The sequence below is a fragment of the Cryptomeria japonica genome, chromosome 10 (assembly GCF_030272615.1).
Source record: "Cryptomeria japonica chromosome 10, Sugi_1.0, whole genome shotgun sequence".
Taxonomy (NCBI): Eukaryota; Viridiplantae; Streptophyta; class Pinopsida; order Cupressales; family Cupressaceae; genus Cryptomeria; species Cryptomeria japonica.
Genome location: NC_081414.1, coordinates 473,144,149 through 473,169,892, shown reverse-complemented (window position 1 = coordinate 473,169,892; position 25,744 = coordinate 473,144,149). Strand labels below are relative to the sequence as shown.

At 37.6% G+C, this 25,744-nt stretch overlaps 1 protein-coding gene across 2 annotated transcripts in view; it reads right to left on the bottom strand.

Moving 5' to 3' along the window:
* LOC131063377 (ATP-dependent Clp protease ATP-binding subunit CLPT1, chloroplastic) overlaps positions 1-25,004 on the bottom strand; it is a 113,171-nt gene extending 88,167 nt beyond the window's left edge. The window contains exons 1-2 of one of the 2 annotated variants that reach the window (XM_057997176.2): positions 24,676-25,004; positions 24,540-24,575 (exon numbers count right to left, since the gene is read on the bottom strand). In XM_057997176.2, coding sequence (XP_057853159.1) covers positions 24,540-24,575; positions 24,676-24,881 — 242 coding nt within the window. In that variant the 5' untranslated portion in view covers positions 24,882-25,004. The remainder of the gene's footprint in view (positions 1-24,539; positions 24,576-24,675) is intronic. The other variant, XM_057997175.2, reaches the window with a different exon arrangement.
* Positions 25,005-25,744: the final 740 nt, after the last annotated feature.

Below are 25,744 nucleotides of genomic sequence, written 5' to 3'. Positions count from 1 at the left end.
CTGTATCATTCACTCTATGTATGTAGCTCTCAACATTTTCATCATCAGCCATTCGGAAACCTTCAAATTTTTGTTTCAAGTTCAAAAGTTTTGCTTGTTGAGTCTTCAGATCACCTTCATATGCATAACTTGTTCTAGATTTCCCTAGCTTCTTTCATTCCTTTAACCTTGTCAAATACTTCATGACTAAGACAACTGATAAGAATTGTTCTAGCTTTTGCATTTCTCTCATGAGCCTTAATTTCATCCGAAGTTGATGGTGCATTAGGAGGGCGTTGATAACCTATCTAAATAATCTCCCAAATTCCATTGTGCAATGCTTCAAAGTAAGACTCAATTCTTTCCTTCCAATAGTTAAAGTTTGTTCCATCAAACATCGGTGCTTTAACATGAAGGTCTTGCGCCATCTCTAGATCTACCTCAAGCGGTTAAACCTTCCAAAGAGGAACCTTGCTCTAATACCAATTGTTGAACACCTAGCAAGACTTAGAGGGGAGATGAATCAATCCTAAACTTCAAAACCAAATATTAATCAACTTCTCCAACAATAGCACATTAACCATCAACACATAAACATCAAGCATCAACACATGAACACCAAATTTACATGGAAACCCCAAATAGGGGAAAACCACGGTGAGAATCTAACTCACAATATGAATAACTGTTTACAACGTTTTAGGCATGCAGCCAAGGAGCACCAACACCTGAAGGACTTGTAGAACTAAGGGACACGACCTTAAGCAAGATACAAAGAGGACTTACACAATTGAAGAACACTTCTCCGGGACAAGATACAAATTGTTGTTGGACTCACTGTCAATCAGCAACAAATGAAATAGCTGAATTAAAATTGAGAAGGATTCTCTTGATCATGAAATTGTCCTTGAAAAACTGAATCAAGCGACCAACATCATGGCAAACATCTCTAATAAACTTCACTCTAAGAATACACTGCCTTACATGATTATATCACCTTTAAAGCTCTTCTCAAACTGACTTTCACATCGCCACAAACACAAATCTACTTGCAAATCATTTGCATGCACTTCTCATCCACACACAATTCATCCATCCGCACATCTTAACTATGAGATACAACATTGAAAACCTAATTGAGAGTTAGCCAAAACAGAATAAGCAATATTACATAAAATAAACCATCCGGACCTAAAATATTCAGATCGGTCAACTCCATGAGAAATAGGGAGCCAAAACATATCACAATACATTATTCCATGAATGATCCAACATCAGACATAACGTGTAGACATAATCAACCAATCAACCACATAACCACGTCCAATGCAAAATACTCCATGCAAATCTCCACACGCCAAGGTAAAACCCAAATAAACATCTCAATACATCTTTCAACACATATTATGACCAAAAGAATATGATCCATTAAACTACAATGCAATTAGCAACATGTCTGAAGGACTCCAAAAGCATTTTGGACCATATTGAATACAGGATGACACAACCAACACCAAAAGCATATCCAAACCAACATCCATCCAATAAACCAAACTCTGACAAAGCATATCCGGACCAACATCCACCCAGATAACTAGGTTTGACATCAATGACAACCATAAAAGCTCATACTATCAACAAACTCCAACAATCTCCAACAAATTGAAGCTCATGACAACTGAGTATGGAGAAGATAATGAAATCTTGTTCCTAGAAACAAACCTTGGTCTTTATTGGCCCAAAGTGGAGGAAATATTAATGTTGCAAAGCCCAAAAGAAGACAATTTGCAGGAAATTTCAGATTCTACGGAAGTGCTTATCGAAAGTGATCGTGATTCTTCTTCCGAAGAGAGTGATGGTATGTTTGAAAACTTTAAATTTTTGTTCTCCAGAATGTAAAGCAAGGAATTCAATTGGGTAATCATGCTCGGTGTAATGTCCCATTTTCCGCTCTAGTTTGTTTTGGGGACTGTTGGCCAATTCCGAGACCCGTTGGTCAGTCAGAGGAAAAATTAGGGTTTCATATTTTCTAGGAGGATGTTTTGGCAATTTTGGTGGTTTGCATGTTGGAATTTCACAGTTCTGATTTAGGATTTCTTCTAGGTTTTCAGAGAGCTTCGCAATAGTGTGACATGCAACTGAATCTGAGGACTTTTCCGAACTTACTATTTTTAGTAAGTGGGGGCGAGGATAGCTTATTTTTTTGAGTTTTTCTGGGTTTTCAAAGAGCCTCATGATGGTGTGACATGCAAACGAATCCGAAGACTTTTCCGGAATTACTATTTTTAGTAAGTTGTGACGGCTGCTCAGAATGTGGTTAAAATGCATTTGGACACACTTACTATTAGCAATATGCTATCTTTAGTAAGTGCTATTTTTAGCAGGGTTTCAGCGGGTCAGTTCAGATGGCTATTTTTGGCAAGTCAATTTGAGCAATTGGTCTTCCAACATTTTTGGAGCTATTTTGGCAAGTTTGAGCTTATGTTGGGCGACTTCATGGTTGACGAAAAATATTTTATAAGTGAATTATTTATAAGGCATGATGGACGCCTTAGAAAGAAATAAGTTAATTTTATGAAATAATTTACTTTATTACCTTGGACACCATAACACACTTTATTGATATTTTTATGAAGTATATTTGCTTCCTTGAGGGGGTCGATTTGTTGGAAAATATTGTTTAAAGTTGGATTATAACTTAAGGCAATATGGACAATTTATTAAAAGAATTGCTTAAGTTATATTAAAGTCATTTTCTCAATTATATGTTGGGCACTCACATTATGTGTTATTTGCATTTTAATAAAGTGTCTTGTCTAGGCAAAATGGGGGGACTTGGTAAAAGGGATGAAATGAAATGCAAATTAAAGTGAATTTGAATGTCATTGTTTAGTCCCACATTGGAGGGAAAAGGAGGTTTGATTTGGGAGAAGGTTATAAATAAGTGCCTTGGCCTTCATTTGAAATGATCATGAGCAAGTTTATAACGAAGTGTTGTCAAAATGCAGAGTGAAGCTTCGGGGAATGCTTACCTCCTAGCCATTGCTTGATTTCTTGCTTGCAATATAGCAACTAGTCAAGCCAGAGCCTACTCTTCATTTAGAGGAGTGGATTGAAGATAATGTTGCAGATTTATGTATTGTTTTCTGATCTTTGGAAGTGCTTTAGAGTGTTCGGGTTGCTATTCGTGTGGTGTGCTGAAGAAGGTTTTTGTTCTTAAGTCTCATTGTGTTCTTCTCGTTTTGGGTATTTCCTCTATCTCTCTTTTTGGTTTAGGTGATGCATTTTGTGAGTTTATAGAGCTTAATTCAATGTCTTGGATTTTATTTTGCAAATCGCCCCCCTTAGCTGGTCGTACCATGTGGTTGAGTGATTTGAGATGCGTGCGTTATTTATTTGGGTCAGTTTGCAGTGGTTTGTTGTTCTAGGCTTGATTGTCTGCCTCCTAGGAGTCATATGCTTTCAGTCTCATGTCATTTTGTTAAGATAGAGGGAGTAGAGTGTTTTAGTGGGATTTGGTGTTGTTGGTCTGTGTGTTTTCAGCATGCTGGAAGTTTATCAGATTTAGAGTTTTTTGAGTTTGGAGTTATTTTCTTGTGTGGAGAGTCCCTTGTACCTTGTGGAGTAGATTGAGCAATATGTGCAGCTGTGTTCAATGTTTACCCTTGTTGCAGACATGATAAATATTGTAATGCTGAATGGTAGTACTATCAGCAAGTTGTATCTGGAATTGCTCTTCATTTCCCACTGAATGTGGAAGAGGCTGGTTTACCGCCTTGCATTGTTATTTATCTTTCCAGCTTCAGTCTTCAGTTAGTAATGTACTACTCCCACTGCATAAGTGGTTGAGCGATCTATTCCATGATTGTAATTTCCAGTCCTCCCGCTGAATAAGCGGTTGGGTGATTGTTTGCTTTATTTTCCTTGTTTTGTCCTTGGTTGGTTTACCGCCAAATGTTATCAGCACTTCTATCACCCGCTAGATAAGCGGAAGGAGCTGGCTTGCCGCCCAAGCATTGTAATATTTCCAGTTGTTGAAGCTAACGATCCCCTCAACACCATATGCTCTCACCTTCCCATATTGGGCTCTTGGTGATCAGAAAGTGTAAGGGTTACAATTCCAGCATTATTGTATTTTCATTTCCTAAGCTTAACAAGTTCTTGTTGTGTTGTAACTGGAAATTAATTAAAAACAAATTTGTGGGGACATTACACTCGCATTCAAGATTTGTTACTACTCAATTGGTGCAGAATACATAATGCTTTTCATTCTGAGTTCTCATGTGCAATGTGCAAGGTTGTCTTAGACCAAGTCTACAAGAGGATTCCGCAAGCATCAAGAGTTGAAAGTATTGAAGCGCCTAAGAATAGTGTGAACCATTCCAAAGAAGTGTTGCCAGCAGTAGAAGAAGTTGAGGATGATAACATTGAACAAAAACAAGATCAAATTTTACAAGAGGCACATAAAGAACATATTAGTGATAGTCAAAATCAATGCCAGAGCACTCAAGAGAAGAACCAAGCGTGGACACTAAGGTTTAATGGATCTAAATCCAAAAAAGGAGTCGTCGTCGGTTTTGAGTTAATCAGTCCATTTGAAGAAGCTTACCTAGCAGCTCATAGATTGCAGTTTCCATGTACCAACAACGTTACAAAATATGAATCATTTGTTCATGGATTATTGCTTGCTATCAAGAAGGGAGTTAAAGTTTTGCACGTATTTGGAGATTTCGGAGTGATCATAAGGCAAGTAAGAAAACGATATGTTTGTCATGACAAAAGATTCAGTCGCTACCGCAACCGGGTTTGGGACCTCATTAAGAATTTTGACGCATTTAATATCAAGTCCAGTTACCGGTCAAAGAATCCGGTGGCAAATTCATTGCCACAAGCTGCAAGTTCATTAGAACCACTCACTATGGAAGGATTGAAGAAATTTGCAATTGAATTGACTCTGGTACCCTTAGTCCCAGACAACATCACCAATTTCCAAGTGTTTGATGATGATAAGCACATATTAGACTTCTTGACCAATTCAGATGTGTTTCTAACTCAGATAATTGATGAAGAAGAAATCGAAGAAGCTGAGTTTGATCCAAAAGGGATCATGAATTTGAAAACTAATACTATCCCAAAAGGAATGATCCAACAAGAGAGAATCTTTGATTTTGATAAGTTGAGTTCACTCAAGTATCAGAGTACAGAACGAGGCAAATGTGAAACCATGAATTTGGGAACCGATGCAGAAGTAAAAAAATGTTTTTATAGGAAAAGTGTGCACACTTGAGGAGAAGGAAGGTATACTTAAGAATATGAGAGAATTTTCTAATGTGATTGTGTGGGGTTACAAAGATTTGAAAACATATGACACTTCCATCATCACACATACAATTCCTCTCAAGCCTAGAAGAAAGCCCTTTCGACAACATGAGAGGCCAGTCAATCCACTATTAGAACCACTCATTTATCAAGAAGTAAAGAAGTTGCTCTCAGCAAGGATTATCTTTCCAGTAAGACACTCAATGTAAGTTGCCAATCTAGTCCCAATCAAAAAGAAGAATGGTGAAATAAGGTTGTGTAGATTCCCGAAATCTCAACAAGGCATTAGAGAAAGATAATTACCCTTTGCCATCATTAGATGAAGTACTTCAAATTGTGAATGGATCTTAGAAGATGTCCTTTCAGGATGGCTATTCAAGATACAATCAAGTGATGGTTGAGCACGAAGATAGGTTGTAAACCACTTTCACAACCAAGTGGAGGAATATTTGCATACAGAAGGATGCCTTTCAAGTTGATTAACGTCGGAGCCACCTTCCAGAGAGCCATGGAACATTGCTTTCCAAGATCTAGTGGGAAAGTGCATCATCATATATATAGATGGCATTACACTATTTTCAAAAAAAAGAGATCATGTGCCTAATTTAAGGAAAAATTTCCAAAGATGCAAAAAATACAGGATCTCTCTCAATCCAAAGAAGTGCATGTTTGGGATCACAGAAGGAAAATTATTGGGACATGTGATCTCAAAGAAAGGGATTTCCATTGACCCTGATCAAATAGAGGCTATTTCAAAGATAAATATGCCTGCAAGTAAGAAAGTGTTAAAATCCTGTTTTGGGAAAATCAATTTCGTAAGAAAGTTCATAACTGGGTTTGCCAAGATAGTTAGGCCTTTGAATGAAATGTTGAAGAAAGACTCAAAGATGGAGTCGACACCACTAGCAAAAAAAGCGTTTGGAGAAATAAAGCAAGCGATTGTTGATGCTTCTATCCTTATTAGTCTAGATTACACAAGGCCATTTTATTTATATTCATTTTCCTTAGAACATACCTATGTAACTATTCTTACCCAAAGAACGGAAGAGAAGAATAAGCATCCTATTGCATTCATGAGTGCACCATTTAAAGACGCAGAGCTAAGATATCCAAAAGTAGAGAAGCAAGCATACGTGTTGGTAAAGGCAATTAAGAAGTTTCGATATTATATCCTAAGAAGCAAAGTTCATGTTATCGTCCCAGATGCAGTAGTGAAAACACTTTGAATGCAAAGTGAACTACGTGAGAAAAGAGGAAAGTAGTATGACATAGAAATCCAACCCATGAAGCTCATGCGAGGACAAGCTTTGACATAAACAATTGCGATCGATGGGCCTGGATTAGTTCAACAAATCTAAGAGCTCCAAGATGTAACCCTAGATGAGTGATAAATGGATATTGTGTGTTACTTGCTTAGTCAGAAATGTCCCTCCCATTTGAATCCAATATAGAAAAGAGCATTAAGGATGAAGAGTCAAATATACATGCTTCAAGGATCAGTGCTCTATAGAATAAACCATGAAGATGTGTCGGGAGAAATGAAGCAAAGGAGATTATGGAACATTTCCATAATAAATTCAGAATTGGTCATGGAGGTGCTTTAGCTACAACTCACCGGATCCTAAGAGCGGAATATTACTGACTGGCCCACATTGTTCAAAGATGCACATGAACATGTGAAAATATGTGATATTTGCCAAGTAGCTGCCATACAAGAAAGGAATCTTGCCATGTCCTTACAGCCCGTGATCAAAGTAAGACCTTTTGTAAAATGGGGTCTCGATTTCATTGTTATGATCAATCCCCCTTCCTCAACACAGCATAGGTATATCCTAACTGCGACTGACTATTGCACTAGCTGGTCAAAAGCTCAAGCTTTAAAATTCTATACTATTAAAGTTGTGATTAAGTTTTTAGAGGAAAATATTGTCAGCAGGTTTGGTTGTCCTCATGCTTTAATTTGTGACAATGGTCTTGCATTCAAGTCACTTAAATTTTAAAATTGGGATTTTGAGCATGGTATAATCTTAAAGTTTTCATCAAACTGCTATCCTCAAGGGAATGGCTAGGCTAAATCTACAAACAAAAACCTCTTGAGCATAACTAAGAAGTTAATGGACAAATTCTAAGGATTGGCACACGCAACTAAATTATGCTCTTTGGGCTGATAGAACAAGAATTAAGAGCTCTTTAGGGACCTGTCCCTATCACTTAGCGTATGGACAAGACCCGGTTTTCCCAGTTCAGTTACGAATCCCCACTCTGCAGTTTATGCAAGAACACTTAGAGGGTGAGGATAGAGTCCAAACACGTTGTCACGACTGTTACATCTTGAAGAGAAGAGAGACGAAGCCTTAGATAACTTTGCAAAATCAAGGACACTTGTGAAGTGATGGTTCAATAGACAAGCTAAGGTCAAGGCATTCAATATTTCAGACTTGGTCCTATGCTGGGACAAAGCACATGAGAAAAGGGGTGAACATGATAAATTCAACAGACTTTGGAAAGGCCCTTACAAAATTTCTAAACTTTTGGGAGAAATTGACTAGAGAGGATATTTTGTTGCCCGTCAATGAACAATTCCTCAAGCATTACTTCCAACCCACAAAAGATTGCATTCATGGCTTTTGCATTCTTTTCAAAATTCTTCTTCCCATCAGTATCTATTGGAGGAATTGAAGGAATTGTGTAACTAGACACTGCACTTTTCCAAACATCAAAACCAGGAGACATTAGTTGGAGCCATCAAATAAAGGTGCTCTATTCGTAGCAAGACCTTCAAGAGAACCCATGTGGCAATCAGGATCAACCTCCAAGCGTTTAAGCTCTATTTCCGAAGGAGCTCCAATACCGATTGAAAAGCACATAGAAAATGATATATCCACATGTACCGATCAACCCATTTTTTATCAACAAGCAACATTTTCTCCAAAGAATCTTATAAAAGAAATGTGATAGCCCTGAATAACTCAGATTATCACCACGATAAAGGAAAACGCATTAGTCCTAAATAACTCGGATTATCACCACAATAAAGGGAAACGCTCAAAAACGTGTTATCATAGCGACAACCAAAAAATAATTTGTCTTATGCATGATACAACGTATATTCTAAAAAAGAATCTCAATTCGGTTTATAAAGGCAGAAAGACGTTACAAAGGCTTGAAGCCACCCCACTCTCATACGTCGTTGCTCTAAAGACTATAAGAATTAATAAAATCATTTTAATTAGAATCGCCAAGCATAAATTTCTGATGTCGTCCCAAAAGCATTAAGAAATATAGGATGAGAGCATACTAACTTTAACTGCCATTTTCAAAAGACTATCACAGCCCATATTTAAATTAATCGTGCCTCTTTTCATCGACTTGTTTTGAAGAGTCAACCTTCAAAAGATGACATGGCTAATAATCCGACTAGGCACAAAGAAGTAGATAGGCAAGTAGGTAACCAGCTCAAGCAGATGACCAAGCAGGTCAAGCACACAACCAAGTAGCTGAAGCATGCAACCAAGTAGCTGAAGCATGCAACCAAGTAGCTCAAGCAAGTAAGCAACCAGCTCAAGCAAGTAGCCAAGCAGCTAATGAAAATCTGATGACTAATCAGCAACTTGACTAGTATTTCATTTCAGTTCTCTTTTCAGAAACCCAAGCATAGAAAAACAATGTACCATAGTTCCCTATTACTTTGAGTAATCCTCCGAAATTTATACAACCTTGATCATCAACCTTTGACATCAATGACAAAATATTCAACACATGGGACCTTCCTCAAGTGGTTAACTTTAGCGGAGCATATGAGATTACAGAAACTCCAATATGTAAAGCAATAGTTAATGAAACATTTGCAACTCAAAATTAAATCAGCTTAGGTATGCAAATCACTCTCACAAAGGGAAAGATAGAGTATTGAAGATCATGTTGCATTCACAAGCAATTTTCTTTCCATCTATGAAGATACTTCTAAACCTTTTTTATGTGGAGAAGCTATAATTTATAGCCAAGCTATGTCATCTTGCCCATGTTGAGCAAAGGTATAGAGAGCTACATGAATGGAAGGACCAATGATTGGTAACAAAAGAAAAAGAAGTGCCAGTCCTAACATAGCCGGATAGCATGGCTAACTCTAAGTTTAGAAAAGGCATAAATAAAGGAGCAGGAGAAAAACATAACAGATGAAATAAATGTTGTCAAGACTAAGCGTATAGGCAGTCTGCAAACTTGCACGTAGTGAAAAATACATTGAGAAAAATGAACTTAGAATGCATTTGATTAAAGACAAAAATATGATAATCAGTTTTGCAAATCAGGAAATAATTGAATCTTAGAGAATAATAGAAAAGGTTGATGAGCTCACTTTGAAGCTTAATTCAACACTTTACACAAGGAATAGTTTCCATGGAGAGCTAGAAGTTGCAAATACAGATTTGGGCATGACTAAGAAAGTATTGTAGGGAATTGTGGATCGGCAAACAAAGCAACTTGAGGAAAACACAACTGGATGGAAATCAAAAATGATGGCTTCAAAAAAAATCTGCATAGAATTGGGTCAGTATGAAGAATGAGCTAAATAGGAAAACAGGAATAAATTTCAATATTTCCTAGATTTCATTGATTTGCAAATAACCCACTTTATAAGATGGACGCAAATTTATCTTTTGGTTCAAGTTCTTTCGTTTGTGATAATATTAAAGTAGCACAGCAAAAGCCAACTAACTAAATCACAAGAAGGATCGAGGATTGGGAATTAAAAATCCCCAAGATTGATTTGGTATGGGCTAAGCCAACATTGCTTGAGGACAAGCAATCTTTTGGAAGACCGGACTATCATCTCCCCATTTTTGAACTGAGAAAAGAATTTAATAATTTAATTAAGTTGTCCAAAAAGTAATTTTAATTTTGTAAAAAGCAACTTATGTCTTATTATTAAATATTAAATTAAATCATGCCTTAAAAAGTGATTTATTAAGCGTTTTTAAAAGAGGGCTTAAAATGTTCTCTAAGTGTTACTAGGACATGGGAACAAATTGAAATATTAAATTAAAAAGAAAAAGAATTTCTAGAGACTTCTTAAGAAGGGCTAAAAGTAGCAAACAAATGTTATAAAAGGAACTCGTCTTGAGGAGAAGTATCCATTGTTTATTGCCAAAAACTCTTTTCTTTAATATTGAACATTTGTTGTTCATCTTTTGGCCACAAGACGAAAAACCTTTTAGTATTGAGATTAAAAAATAAAAACCCTTTTGGTTTCCAGATTGGATTTGGGGACAAAAACCCTCATATCCAGTAAGAGGCGATTCCATCTAAGAATTGCATTTGTGTGGAAAGATTATTTCACGAACATATTGAAGATTTCAGCAGTTGTGCTAAGCAGCAAACTATTTTTAGATTCAATTGGTTTGTGGTTTTTGAGATTTTGATTGTTTAGGTATCTTTGAATTTAATACAGAAATTTATTATGGTTTGTAAAGGCTTTTTGATTTTCTATTATTCTAGATTATTATTATGTTTTATCTTCGAAGATAAATATTATATTGGTTGTACCTTACTAAAGATTAGTCATATACATTTTGAATACTTTATTGTGCCAAAGGGACTGTAGTATGGACACAATACCCAAGGGTGGTCACTAAGCAAGTACTAGAGTCATCGTATATCCTTACCTATTCGCAAGACTTATATTGGAGAATTCAATTAAAGTATATGGTGTTGTTGCAATTTAAAGGAAATGGCAATAGGAGGTGGAATGACAAAATGGTAGACAATTAATGGTCCCCAATTGCAGCCATCAAAAAAGTGATCACATCTACTTATTCAAAATTATAATTTTGTATCAAGAAGGGACAATGTACTGATAGAAATCTAACTCAGATATTCTGTCTATGATGAATTCTAATCACAGCCCTATAGAATGTCATGTGCGACCCGCACTAGGAAAATTAGTATGTAATCCCACCACAACCTTTGGAGAGCTAAATATTATATGAAGATTAAAGTTGATATTATAATAATTTCCCGCTTATGGTCCTACCAAATTATTTTCTTTGGTCTGCTATGGAAAAGTGTAATATATTATAAAAGCTAGTTTCTATTAAGAGTTTAATCTGTTTGCAATATCCCCTTTTTTGAAACAGGATTTAATAATAAATAATAATAAAATTATAATATAAAATAATAACAATAAAATATAATATATTAAAATTTAATTAAGTTTAATGAACGGTCAAGACACATGAAATGAAGAGTCTCAAACATGAGATATAAAAGGGAGAAGAGTTCATTAGAAAGGGGGTAGGGAGGAAGGAAGAGAGAATGGAGCATAGGACTTAAGGAAGGATTAATGGAGAAGAAAGGAATGGGAAGAAAATAAGGAGGTGACTATTAGTGTAGGTTTTTATATTTATTTTTCCTACACATTATTAAGCATACTTAGGTTATATTAGGATGGTCAGTATGAGGACACATGGCATAATCCTACAATCACATGTGTCATTCACACCCACATTTGAGTAGTTGAATGTCACACCCTCTTTTGGATTTATTAGCCACCTCCCCATAGCCATTTGTTTGTCTTTACCTGAGTTGGCATAACAATGCATTTGGCATTTACCAAGTAGGTAAAACTCCCTCCTATTTTGGGTATTTGGGAGTTATTATTCCTCTTGGAATTCTATACCCTTATTCAACTATATAATCAGCACTCACCTCTCCCTTAGAGTTAATCCAGATGAGTTCATATCAACTCAGTCAGTACAAGGTTGAGCCGATCCATGTTGTATCAATTGGAGTGTGATAATATCATTATTCTATTATTGCACCATATTCCAGCATTTCATCCTCTTTGTTGCTCTCGTGTAGAAGGTTGATCAAGAGAAACGAGAATCGCTAGAAATTGCCGAGTTTGGGCGATTTCTAAGTCAAGTCAGGTTGGGCGAGTCCAGGGGGCTCGGACTTGGACTCGGACTCGACCGAGTGTGGGGCCCAAAATCGCCCAAACTTGGACTCGACGATTTTGGCCAAGTTTGGCGAGTCCCAACTCCCAAACTCGACCGGCGGCATGTAACTTTAAGTTTAAAAAAACACTTCTAATATGTTTCAAATTGATTTTTTTTGGCTTATATTATGCTTTGAGCCTAAAAGTGAACTTCATTTCATTCATTTGGCAAAATAGGAGGAGAAAGCTGAGTTGTGAGGAGAAACAATAGAAAAATAACACCTGACGCCTTTATAAAATAATAGAAGTCTTTTGGCCTCGCAGGGCAGCCCCGCCCTGTATCGCGACAAGGAGCGCGCCAGGGGCGCTGCCCCCAAACCCCCATCATAAAATTAGGGGGGAAAATGCGCTAATAAAAGTAGGGAAATTTTAACCTCCGAGTCTAATTAGGCTCCATATAACAACATATACTGTCATTTGGTGCATTAAGAGTTGGAAAGGAAGAGTTTGCATCTCATTTGATCATATGATGACATGGATTTTTTATTCCATGAGTTTTGTAATATTGTATACATTTGACAATATTTATATATCTATGTTTGTTATTTCCTTCAGCTACAATTTGCGTTTATGCTTATGTGATCGATGTATACTTGTATATGTAATCAAATTAGCTTCTATTTGATGATGTTATTGTGTCTTTAAGGTGTATTTAATAAAGGGTGCATGAAACAAGTTTTAAATCTTTAAAAATCTCTAAATTTCTTGAGTTTTTCACTTTGCCGAGTCTGAGCCGAGTTTTTTTTTGCCAAGTCCAAGTCTCGAGTCGAGTCGGCCTCGCCAAGTTTGAATCCCGTTTCTATGGGTTGATCTTAGTTTTGCAGTGATCCTAGGAGATTGAGTCCATCAGTGACCCTAACATGGTATCAGAGCTTCCAGATCTGCAAGCCCCTTCTCGAATTCGGGAGATAATCAATGTTGAGTTTTTGCTGGATGCATTTTCAGTCAAAAAGAAAATCACCATCCAATCCAGAAGGCTGAACAGATGAATTTTGATATAAAATACTCTCTATTTTGTTGGAAATCAAATTCAAGGCAAAAAAAATTTAGCAGATGAGCCCCATGGCCCACCTGCGCAATACAGTACGGATTGAATTTTTATTTTTTTTAAATCACGCTTTGAAAGAAAATATATATTTTTATTAAAAAAAAATTATATTATTTAAATTTATTATTGTAAAAAAAAAAAAAAAAATTCTTTGAAAATTTGAAAAAATCAAAAGAGATTAAAAAAAAGTAAAAGGGGATTTACCCCTGCACAAGCGTACTTGCATAGAGTACCCCACGGTACCTTCACAGCCCCCACTTGTTGCTGCACCCATTAATTTTGGGCAGCAAACTCATTCCTTAAGTGTACGTGGGGTGGAATTACCCCTACACTTTATAAAAGTTTTGAAAATATTTAAAATATATTTAAAACAAAAATTTAAAATAATTCAAAACTTTTAAAATATTGGAATCTTTGCTGCTCACTTGTCATCAGTCTGCATGAATCTGTACTTCTGCCTCTACTGCACTTGATCACTTTGGCTGTCATGCCAGGAATTTGGCACCTCCGCTAAAGTTAGCGGTTTATTTAGTGGATTGTTCAAATTTGGGAAAGATCCATTATTATTTGGAGATTTTTTTTAATTTAGTAAAATGACAAATTTGTTGGTCCAACAAATTTTGGTGGCACATCAAACTTAGCAGCAGTCTCATTCAATTTGGTGAAGGTTGATTTGTGCAAACTTGGACCCCTCTCCATTTGAATTTTTCAGTTTTGCACCCAATCTTCTAAATGCAATATCTCAATCATTCAGGCTCCATTTTGCGAGCAATTTTTTTTAATTGGGGCAAAAATTTGTAAGCTTTGTAGTGGTGGAATCAGTTTTTGCTCAAGTGATCCGGATTTTCCAAAAATCAAATTTTCTTAGCAGATCTGAAGGGCAATCCTCAGTTTTGTAACTTCAAACGACTATAGCTTTCGCATACGATCTCGAATTGAGGTGCCGTTTTTTTTAAGTTAATATTTTTCCAAGCACTACACATTGGTGCTGGTTTGAGGTTCTCATTCTGAGATATTTTTGTACTTTCAGTATTTGGGTCCATAATTGGACATTGTAAAACTCTAGAAAACAACTCCAGTATTGTAAACGCACTGATTTATAAAGTGCCGCCATCATATTTTTCTTGGGGGGGGGATCATTGATTGAGTAAATTTGGGGGGTTGATCTTGTGTGTTTTGATAGCTTTCATTCTTTTGTTGTGTATTAGTACAATGAGGAAATATCAAATTGAACTCCTAACTCCATATAATTATAAATCATGGAAAAAATCAGTATAGAATTATCTAAGGGAAAAAGGTTGCACTGGCTATGTGAAAGAATCTATTCCTGCACCTACTGATGTTAATGCTCTTCAAGCATGGGAGATCAATCGTGAGAGAGCTCTTGGTTACATATGTTCACTAGTCTCTTTTGATTTACAATTTCATCTTGAATCATGCAAGACACCTAAGGAGGCTTGGGATACTCTTGAAAATTTGTACGGTAAAACTGATAAGATTAAGGGTTATCAGATTGATAATGATCTAATGAATCTTGATCCAAAAAGTTTCAACAACATCCAAGACTATATCTCCAAGAATAAGCAGCTAAGAACGAAACTAAAGAATTGCAAGATTACTAAGGAGGATTTACAGTTGAATCTCAATGTGTTATCCAAGCTTGGTCCGGAGTATTCTATGTTTGTTTCTAGCTTTCATACCAATAGGGTTTCTATGGGAACTGCATATGTTCAGCCCACTTTTGATGCATTTTCAGATCTTCTAATCCAAGAGGAAGCGAAGCTAATTGTGATGTTTTCACACATCGCCCCATTGCAAATGAAGACCCCCTACTTTTTAGACCCTTCCAGTCTTTTGGCTTTGTTTTTGGGGTCTTTTCGCAGCAGTCTCGTCAGTTTCTCCGCTTTGCAAGTGTTTGGGGGTCATATTGGTCAGGTTTGCCTTTCGTTTGAGCAAATTCGGCTAAGTCTAGGACTCGTTTTGTGAATTTTAGGGTTTTTGTCTTTTGTCCTAGATTTTAGGGGTTTCTTTTAAGGTTTTGGGAAAACTGAACATACAACTGGAATCAGGACCCTTCAAGGAACCTCCCAGTAAAATTTGAGCCCAAAGGGAGCAACTTTCTATTTTTAGAAAGTCCCTATTTTTTAGGGATTTTTCCAGGTCCCGGAATGTCGTCATTTTGCCAAAAATCAAACTTACTATTTTTAGTAAGTTTCTATTTATAGTAAGTTATTCCTGCACCCTATCTAGGGGTCTAACGCTGACATTTTGAAGGTTTCTATTTTTGGAAAGTCAGTACTGGCAAGGTCAGTCAGATAAGGCAACAAGGATCAGACGTTCGCAGACATTTCTAATTCCGGAAAGTCAGACAACAAACAAAGAAAGCCAAAAATTGATCAAGTGCTGGAAGCCTATGCCTAAAATGGAAAGCTCAAAAATTCACCAAGGTTCAGGAGGTCATTCCAAAATTGCAAAGGGGTCAGATTGTCCTAGGTCTAGAAAATCGAACTACAAATTTCATGAATCCTCAGCCCAGGTGAAAATCCGCCCAGCTGTGGACTTGGGCGCCAAAATGGAGGAGGCAAGGATAAGCGGACAAATTTCATGAATCCTTGGCCCATGAGAAAATCTGCCCAGATGAGGACTTGGGTGCCAAAATGGAGGAGGCAAGAATAAGCGGACAAATTTCATGAATCCTTGGCCCATGAGAAAATCCGCCCAGATGTGGACTTGGGCGCCAAAATGGAGGAGGCAAGGATAAGCGGACAAATTTCATGAATCCTTGGCCCATGTCAAAATTCTGCCCAAGATGAAGGACAAGGGCCAAAATGAAGGAGGCATGGAGGATTCACAAATTTCACTGAATCCTCCACCAAGTCAAAATTCCGCCCAAGATGAAGGTCAAGCGCCAAAACCAAGGAGGCATGGAGGATTCACAAATTCACTGAATCCTCCACCAAGTCAAAATTTTGTCCAAGATGAAGGACGAGCACCAAAATGAAGGAGGCATGGAGGATTCACAAATTTCATTGAATCCTCCACCAAGTCAAAATTTCGCCCAAGATGAAGGACAGGCACCAAAACCAATGAGGCATGGAGGATTCACAAAATTCACTGAATCCTCCACCAAGTCAAAATTGCACCCAAGAAGAAGATTACCAAGAAAGTGAAAAAATTGGCTAAGTGTTTGAAATTTCTTCCTTCGGGACATAGTTCTTGGAAATCATGAAAATTGGCTAAGGCATGAAGAATTTCCTTCCTCGGGGTAAGGAACAAATTTCTTTCCAAAGGAGAATTCCTCCACAACAAGAAATCACATCCAAGGATGAATTGAAGATAAAATTTCTAAGGCAAGGAAGGAATCAGGGATGAACTAAAGCTTGGTTTGTTTGGAATTTGTCCACCAAAGCATTAATTGTTGATATCATGGCCCTTAGGAATAGATTTAGATCCTTCTGAACCCTTTCCCTTTTCTTTCAATTCATTTTAGTCCATTCGAAGCAGCAGCATCGCAGAATTGCCATATCCGATGATGGAGTTCCAGCCACAGCAAAGAAGTGAAAGAACGATGAAAACGTAAGGCCCCTTGGATTACCAGCAATCACTCAGCCAACTGAGTCACGTCCGTAGCATAAAGGAACCTTGGAGTCGATTACTTGAACTTCTTGCAATCTTAGCATGCAATCGCACTTTGATCAAGAGAGAGTGAAGTGACCGTTAGGCAACTTTATTCTGTGTTAGACGCTGTCATAAAAAACACGTCAACAGGTCTCATCAAAACTTCCAAGTCACAAGCATTGGTTGCTAGTGAACCTAAGGTACAGAAAGAATTAGGGTATCCTAATCAGAAACAAAAGAAAAAAAAGAAAAAGTCACAAAAAGAACCAGAATCCTCTTCCTCAAAAAGGGAATCGTCTAAAAAGGAGAAGCCCACTTGTGCATATTGCAATAAATTTGGGCATGATGAACACCAACGTTATTTAAAACAAATTGATGAGTTGAACAATCTTTTAGCAAAGAATAAAATCAATTTACCTTCAACTATGTCAAAGGATTCAACATCTTCATCTAATTCAAAGTCAAAGAAACAAAAGGGGAAAGCACTTGTTGCAATTGCAGATTCTGAGTCAGAGAGATGGATCCTTGATTCTGGAGTTTCACATCATATGGCTTCATCACAGGATATGTTCTCTTCATTTAAAACTTGTTCATCACCAAACATTCTAATTGCTAACAACACATATATGCGTGTTTGTGGGAAAGGATCTATTGCCATAGATGAAGGATCATTCAATGATGTCCTTTGTGTGCCCTCACTGTCAACAAATATCCTTTCTATCTATCAGATCACACATGGTGGAGAAGGAAAAAGTGTTGAGTTCACTCCACATTTTGTGATTATTCGGGATTCGCATAATAGAGATATTGTTGCAATTGGGGAGGTAGATCATCAATCTCGAATATACACCTTGTCACATTTTTCCTCTATTGTTCCTTCAACTAACGTACACACTCAGGCATCTAGTGTGGACACTTTTGTGGGGAATCAATATGGTCAAGTGAATCCTGGTATTCTTTCAACTAAGGTTCAAGAGATATGTGTTGATACTTCATCTCCTACATCGACTGTTGTTTCTGATGATATTAGTACTATTGCATCCATGGCTCCTATTGATTCAGTGCAGAATGATTTTGACGAATGTTTGTGTGTTCGAGGTTAGTGAGCCGACATGTGGAAAGCGTGTGGAAATTTTGTTTTGGTCCGCATGATTGGTGTTAATATGAATGAGTTGACTTGTGTACACATTTCATCTTTTGTGCCATGTTCTTGAAGCCAACATGATGAAATCCTAAATTGGTGATGCGGATATATAAGACAGGTTTATTTGTTCATTTTAGTGATCGATGATGGTGTGGAAAGTGTGTATGAGCGATTGTGCACAGTTTCACGTGCGCAATTGAAAGATTTGTGCTCCGGTATAATGCAGAATATCAAAACAGAGTAGTGTTGCAGAGTTGAGTAAAATACAATATTTTGTGCTTAACTGGAACTGTCTTTGGCATATGTAGATGTTGTTCATCGGTTCAGACATTCCAATTATTTTATGTAATCATTTGTAAGGCAGTGAGTCTTCCGGGGTTGTAGCCCTTACTTGTAATTGAGCAATGAGCTCTAGGCAGTGTGCTTGAATGCATGTGCATTCCCCTTATGTAATATTTTTATACTTCTAACAAAGTATATTAATATTGTGGATTTGAATCCCACCATGGTTTTTTCCTTAACCGGGTTTCCACGTAAAAATCTTAGTGTTATGGTGTTGTTGATCTTTGCTTTGTGTTTCTGCACTTTACTTTTATTCATGTGCATTAAGTGGTTAAAAGAACAGGTTAATAAAGTTAAAAATTGCATAACACTGATTTGCCCCCCCTCTCAGTGTTCCTTGATTCCAACAATTGGTATCAGAGCCTAGTTCCTCAGAAGAAGCCTAATAGCTTGAGGTGGATCCGGGAAAGTGAATCAATGGATTCTGGTAGTCTTAGACAGCAGCTGGTTGTTGCTCTTGAAGATCTTGATCATGCACAAGATGAGAACCGGCAAGCGAAAGAAAATCTTAAAGATGATAAGGAATACATTGAAACATTAAAAGATCAGTTGAACAAGTCAAGGGAAAAGAGAAAGGAACTTGTTGATAAGCTAAAAGAGAAAGAAAGTCAAAGCATTGATGAAGAAGCCCTGAAGGAAAAGATTGAAAAGTGTGAGAGACTTGCTAGAGCTAATATAGTCCAGAAGAATGAGATGGAAACCACTGTGATGAGACTGACAAGGAAAATTGAAGAAAGGAAGAAGAATGAGGAGAAGCTTGCTCAATCCCTAAAAGACAAATCTGAAGAATGTTACAGACTTGAGAGAGAATGGACAACTGAAGCTTGACCTGCAAAACTCCAAACAACATGAGGAAGATCTTGAAAGGCAGATCATTCTTATTAGACATGATCTTGACGTTGCAAATGAGTACAAGGAGAAGTTCCAAGTCAGCTCAGCCAAACTTGATGAAATGCTTGCAAGTCAGAAGAATCCTAATAGCACACAAGGCCTTGGATTTGAGAAAGGTGAAAGCTCCAAGTCAACTCAATAGAAGAACAACTCAAGAAGGCCTCCAGTAAGACAGCCTAATGCTCATAAGTTTAATGGTAACTGCGTTGTTTGCAATAAATTTGGTCATATGGCTAGTCAATGCAGAAATAGAATGAATAATAATGGTCCATCTTTTACTGATCAATGTTTCAAATGCAATAAGTATGGTCATAACGCAAATGTGTGCAAAAGTGTGATGAATAACTTTTTGAGTAGAAGAAATGTCAGATGATATGCATGTGGTATGCTTGGACATGTTGCCAATCAATACAGATCTAGAGGAAATCAGATGAACTTCAAGCCTAGACAAGGAAAAGTTGTTTGTTATGCTTGCAACAAATCCGTCACACTGCTAAATATTGCAGAAACAGAAATGTGAATAGGACAAGTTCGAAAGACAAAAACAAGAATGTGAAGGCAGATGAGAAGGGTAAAGCAAAAGTTGAAGAGATCAGAGATCAAATGAAGAAGACATGGGTCAAGAAAAGTGATTCTGAGGCAGGAAATGGGTCCGCACCTGATTCTGGTGCTGGAACCTCATCCAGTAACTAAACTAAAGCATCCGGCCTTAGGGGGAGGTTTTCATGAAAAGCTTATAAACCCCCTGTATGAGATTTGTGCCTGATATTGGCAAGTTGCAGAGGTGTATGTGATGATCACAGATGTTTATGATGGATTTCCGAAAGAGTTTGAGCCCATTTGAGGATCCGGAGAAGAATTTCTGAGACACAAAGTATCCGGAAGTATTAGCGTTAAGTGCATTTATTGCAATCAAAAGTTAGGCATGCGAAGGATAAAAGGCGAATTAACCTTTCATTCCTCGCTTTGCATTCGAAGCGAAAGAGCAAGAGAGCGTAGTAAAGGAGAATTTGCAGAGATTCCAAGCGATATCCAGATTAGGTGTGCGATCTTGCATCTGGTTGAACGGTATTTAACAATGAAACCCCTTTTCGGTTGAAGTTTGAAATTTGGAATTAGTAAGATGGTTGCATCTGGTACTGCAACTCCTTTGGTTGTTGAGATCACTGAGCGTGAACGACCTAATTTCAAGAATCATCCCTTCATTTCCATGGAGGATGACCGTAAAAGTGCATTTTCGTCGATGCCCTACGGAGTTTTGCACAATGAAAACATAAGAGTTTATATTCATTGTCAGATTGAAGAATTGGGAAGCTCTCAAATGCTGAGTCTATACAATAACCGGCTATCTGATGGAAGCTCGCGGCTGAAGCCTGAATTTCAAGATCTAGAAAGCAAGGGTTTCGCACAGTTCGTTAAATTTTCAACAGGAATGGATCCAATATATACTGAGTCGTGTACATGACAAATTTATGTGGTTAGATAAGCCGCACAAAATCACAAAAGGTGTGATTGAGGCCATAACAAGATTGTGTTCAACCGGAGAGCTGCCCTCACTGGAAGCTACAAAGAATGATATTGTGACCAACGCAACCGGGTCAGAATTTGATAAGAGAGAGATGACTATTGATGACATCCAATTTGCATCCATGGTGATTGGTTACAAAATTTAATATTCTAGCCGAATGAACTCTGTCTCCAGTACTGCTATTATGCTACTTATGAAATGATGAGGGAGAATAAGAAATTAGATCTTTGTGAGTTGCTCTGGAGTGAGCTTATTAAGAATATAAAGAAGATCAAAGAAAATAAGAAACATCCTTTCAAGTTCAGAACACTGATTCTACGCATATTCTTCTACTTCATAAATGGGGTTTCGGATGTTGGTCCGATACAAATTATCTGTTGTGCATAGTGTGGTTTTGCAGATTCCAAAAGATAAAGATGCTTTTAAGCGAATCTATTTGGATGGTTCCCCTATTCCAGAGTCTAGCAACTTGGAGAATGTGTCTAGTTTTCATTTGGCCTATCAAGGTGATGCTGAGTGGCCAAAGCATAAGGGCAGTGAATTTGTTTATGTTCTGGCCAAGGATTCAGGTTTGGATAGCACTGAGGATTTACAGGTTGGTGAAGCAAATTAATATTGGATCTGGTTTGGCAGGCTTTCCTAAGCTTGGCAGTCAGGTGCCCGTTGCTTTTGATGGTGCAGTTCCTGCTAGTTTGACCCCTGTTATTCCAGCTGGCCATAATGTTTCCAATGGGGTTAATAGTCCCATTCATAATAATCAAGATCTTTTGCCTGTTCTTGGCTGTCAAGTTCGTGTACCTGTTCTTAGCAAACAAGTTTATGTTTCTGTTTTAGCAATGATGCTTCCGGAGTGGTTGGTGTTCCGTCCATATTAATCAACTTCCAGTGCCTTTGCATAACTGTCATGTCCCTGTTCCTGTTCATAGCAGTTGTGATCCTGTTCTTGTTCTTAGCAATATTTCTCCTGTTCATTGCAGTTGTGATCCTGTTCTTGTTCATAGAAGCTTTGATCCTGTGTTGGTTGATAAAGTAAAAGTGGTGGTTGCTGGTGTCTCTGTTCCTAAAGGTGTGTTTCGGGTTGACTGTCCATCTGACGATGGCAATGAGGATGGTCATCCTCCTTTTCATGTGGTTACTATAAGGTATTTTCCTGATGATCGGTTTCAAGAATGCATGGATTTCACAATAAAATCTATTAGGAAGAAAGCGGAGGTTTTTGTTAATAAGTTGGATGAGAAGTTTACAAAAAAGAAGCATTAAGGAAGACTTGGTAATTGGCTGTTCCCTTGTTGATTGGGCTGTGAGTCTTGTTGATATTTCTTTTTAGCTAAGAAGAAGATCGGCTAATAATTGATTCCTTTGACTATTATTGGTACTATGAGGCTGAGTTTGTGACTCTATGTGACATTCAGTATGATGCTCCTTTAGTACTCTGTATTGCAGTTTTGTAGAGTTAACCTTTGTTTTAATCATGGTATGCTGCATCAGATTTCTCTTCATAGATGATCTATTTTTATGCTATACAGATGAGGGCCAGCTTTTGGTGTTGTAGATTGTTGTTCTCCTTTCAATTGGTTACGTTCACTCATGGGGTTGATACTTTACCTTTTTGTATTGTGCCTCTGTATTGATATGATCTTTGTATACCTTTGATGCTCAACCAAGCTATATTTGTGTCTATTTCGAAATATTGTTAAAAACTATATACATATGCCAGAACATCAGGCCAACAAGGTGTAGTACAAATACAAACAACTATTGGAGATAGAAAAAGAGCTCGAATGACAATCTCATTCCATGCAGCAGGACCTTGAAGGTGCTGTAACATCAAACAGCCAGTAGCCATGTCAGATTTGACATGTGAGACTCAATCCTTACAAATTCTAAAACATCCATTGCTAGTTCATTTTGATTTATTATTTAATACTCCTGTTTCACTCTCAAGCAGAACCCTTGATCTTAAATTGATGTCAAAAGCTACAAAGCATCGCATGTGTCACATTTTTGGGGTTTACAATTAAGAATGTCTCTGCTCCACACCAGTTTGTAAAAAGGTTGAACTATGGGTTCATTTTGAATTCTAGAATGCCCAACACTACAGGCCCTGGTATAATTGCTAGGTGATTGATTTTGTGCTTTTTTTCTCATATAACATAAATAATACATTCATCCTGATTAAGATAAACTCTGCCAGAGCTTTCTGATTACGCAAATGAAGAGAAAACTTCTTTTTGAATATTTTCTCACTAAAAACTCTATATAGAATATCAACCTTTTCACACCAAAACCAAACTTCATTGATGCAAATATCATCTTCTGCACCATTAACATTATAAGGTGATGAAAATCAGTGGCACCATTGCACAAGATGTCAGTTGTCAAGCTTGACCTAATAAAACCCCTAATTGATAACACAGAATGCTTCTACTCCATTTGAAGGCCGTCAAATGGAGTTTACCTGAATTACTAAATGATTTGCATGAGATTCTCCCAGTATATGGGCAGATTTAGATTTAACCACAAGTAGGTGATTTAACTTCTAAAAAATTCTTCAGCTGTTCCCTTAAGAAGCTGGTAATATAGGCCCAGTAGTCCAGGTGCAGTGATAAGGCAAAGTCATTGCCACAATGATGACTAGGGTAGCCACTTTCATTCAGAGCGCTTTTTATGCAAATGGACCTTGAATATGGAAAAAAATTAAGTCTATTGAAAAATTATTAAAAATCAAATTTATAAATAATATTCATGTTGTACACAGAAATAAGGTTTTAGTTATTTGTTTAGACCAATTTGATCAAACAGATTTTATTCTTTTATGTCCACTTTTTATATTTTATATTATAGCAACCTGCCATTTACGGTTTGTTTCTATACTGTAGGATAAAAAATACACTGGATTCAAGCCTCACTGAGCATGCTCGGCGTATTAATGCAACCACAATGGTGAGAGGCATATGGACGTGGGTGGGTGTAAGTTGCAACTCCCATATGAATGTAATCTGATGAAAGGTAAAGATTACAACTTCCATAGAAGTTCAAAAATAAAAAACAGGCATCTAAGCCAAAAAATGCTCTACTTTGATGGTGCACTTCTACTTATCTGATGGCAAGTGAGAGTTGACACTTAACTATTAAAAATTGAAGCGGAGAGTACAATGTTTGTAAAATGTAAATAGATGATAGGTTCCATATCAGAAAGTTTGTATTAGGATTGAACAAGCAGATATGAGTAGAAGTGGATTTTCTGTAGATAATTTTGTTTGAATTTTTATTAATGTTGACTTAGTTTAATGTAAGTGCGGTTAGTGGCGTTGGGCACTTTTAGTTATTGTCCAGTACTTGGAAGTTAACTGGGAGAATGACTTTATAGGTGAAATTTTGTGATGTAAATTATATTGTGTGTGTCCATTTATATTAATTTGCAATGTAAATTTCTATTTTTATTTCATGTGTATCTGGCTCTGGAAGGGCTCTCGAACAGGAGGATAAGATGGAAGCATTAGCAGCTGTCTGTCAAAACAACAGTGTAAGATTTTGTTGTAGACACAATAAGTGTATTAGGTTGCTTACTTTCTAGGGTTTGTTGTTGTTTTAAGAAGGGGTCCAATCACCCCTTGAACTGGCGAGAACAGACAATGCAAGAAGGCTAAAAGTAGAGGGAAATAAAAAAACTTACTTTGGAATTTTCCCGTTGGCGGCCCATTCTGGGTTTCTGCAGAGACAGGATGATGCAGAACTCTTAGTCTTGAAAATGATATATGTATTGTCATTCACATAGTGTGGTGTAAGAGAGAAACAGCACTAATGCTTACGCTGTAGGAAGATTCATTAAAATGGTTAGAGGCCGCTGCGAAACATATCGCGCCTTTCTCGCTCTATATGTTGAGCTAGTTACGATCGCAATTGAGCTATTCGATTTTGATGAGAGTTTTCCTCTGCAAAATGTGGGAAGCGAGGGACGTTGTTGCGAAGGAAAGGAGAGTGAGGAAGAGACGAAACTCATTTGGGCAGCAGCCATGGCTTCTTCTTCTCCGCTTCCCTCTCCTCTTGTCGACTATTAAAAATTAATCTCTTATCCCAAATAACTACTGCAACAGGTCGCCTCTTATGAAATATGATGTGACCATGGTCTCTATTTGAGCGCTCATGTGATTTTGATAATTTTAAGGAAATGGAAATGCATTTAGGGGAGGGGAGCCAATATGTGCGCGGGCTAACTTCGGCCGTCCACGTGGACTTCCACGTCGACCCTCACGATCAAAAAATTCCTGCCTAATTTGGACTGTCACGTCGAGAATTTGTGCATATACTTTTTATTGTCTACGTGTTAATTTGCCACGTGTGCTGGTCGGATTGGTCCACAATGTCCACATTTGGCCGATTTGGTCCATCGACCCAAACCTGCACGGGCCCACCCCAACAACTATCATCACATGTCGTTTGAAACGAGCAAGCTCGCCACGTGGCAATTACTTGTTTCACCACCCATTTCTCCCACTTGTCAGCATTTACACTTTGTCGTCACCCGATGCTCTTCCTTACACTGTCATTTACTTCGCATCCCTTCACCTTACTTCCAGCTCTCTCCTCCCATTTTTCGAGCAAAAACTCATTCAATGCTCCAAACTCCTCGCCATTTGAGACATCTCAGTTTTCTTTCTTTCCCGCTTGTTCTCGATCATTCGATGCGAGCAAACACCATCAGGTGTTCACCCTAACCCCACATGCCGCTTGTTTCAAATACCAATCTCGCTTCTTTCTCGACAATGGTTGTGGTTGCAGAGCTCGGCAATGAGGACGACATGAAGTTCTTCTGCAACACCATAAAGCTCCTGCTCAATTTCAACCTCCACGACGACGACATACGAGTGATCTTCGACC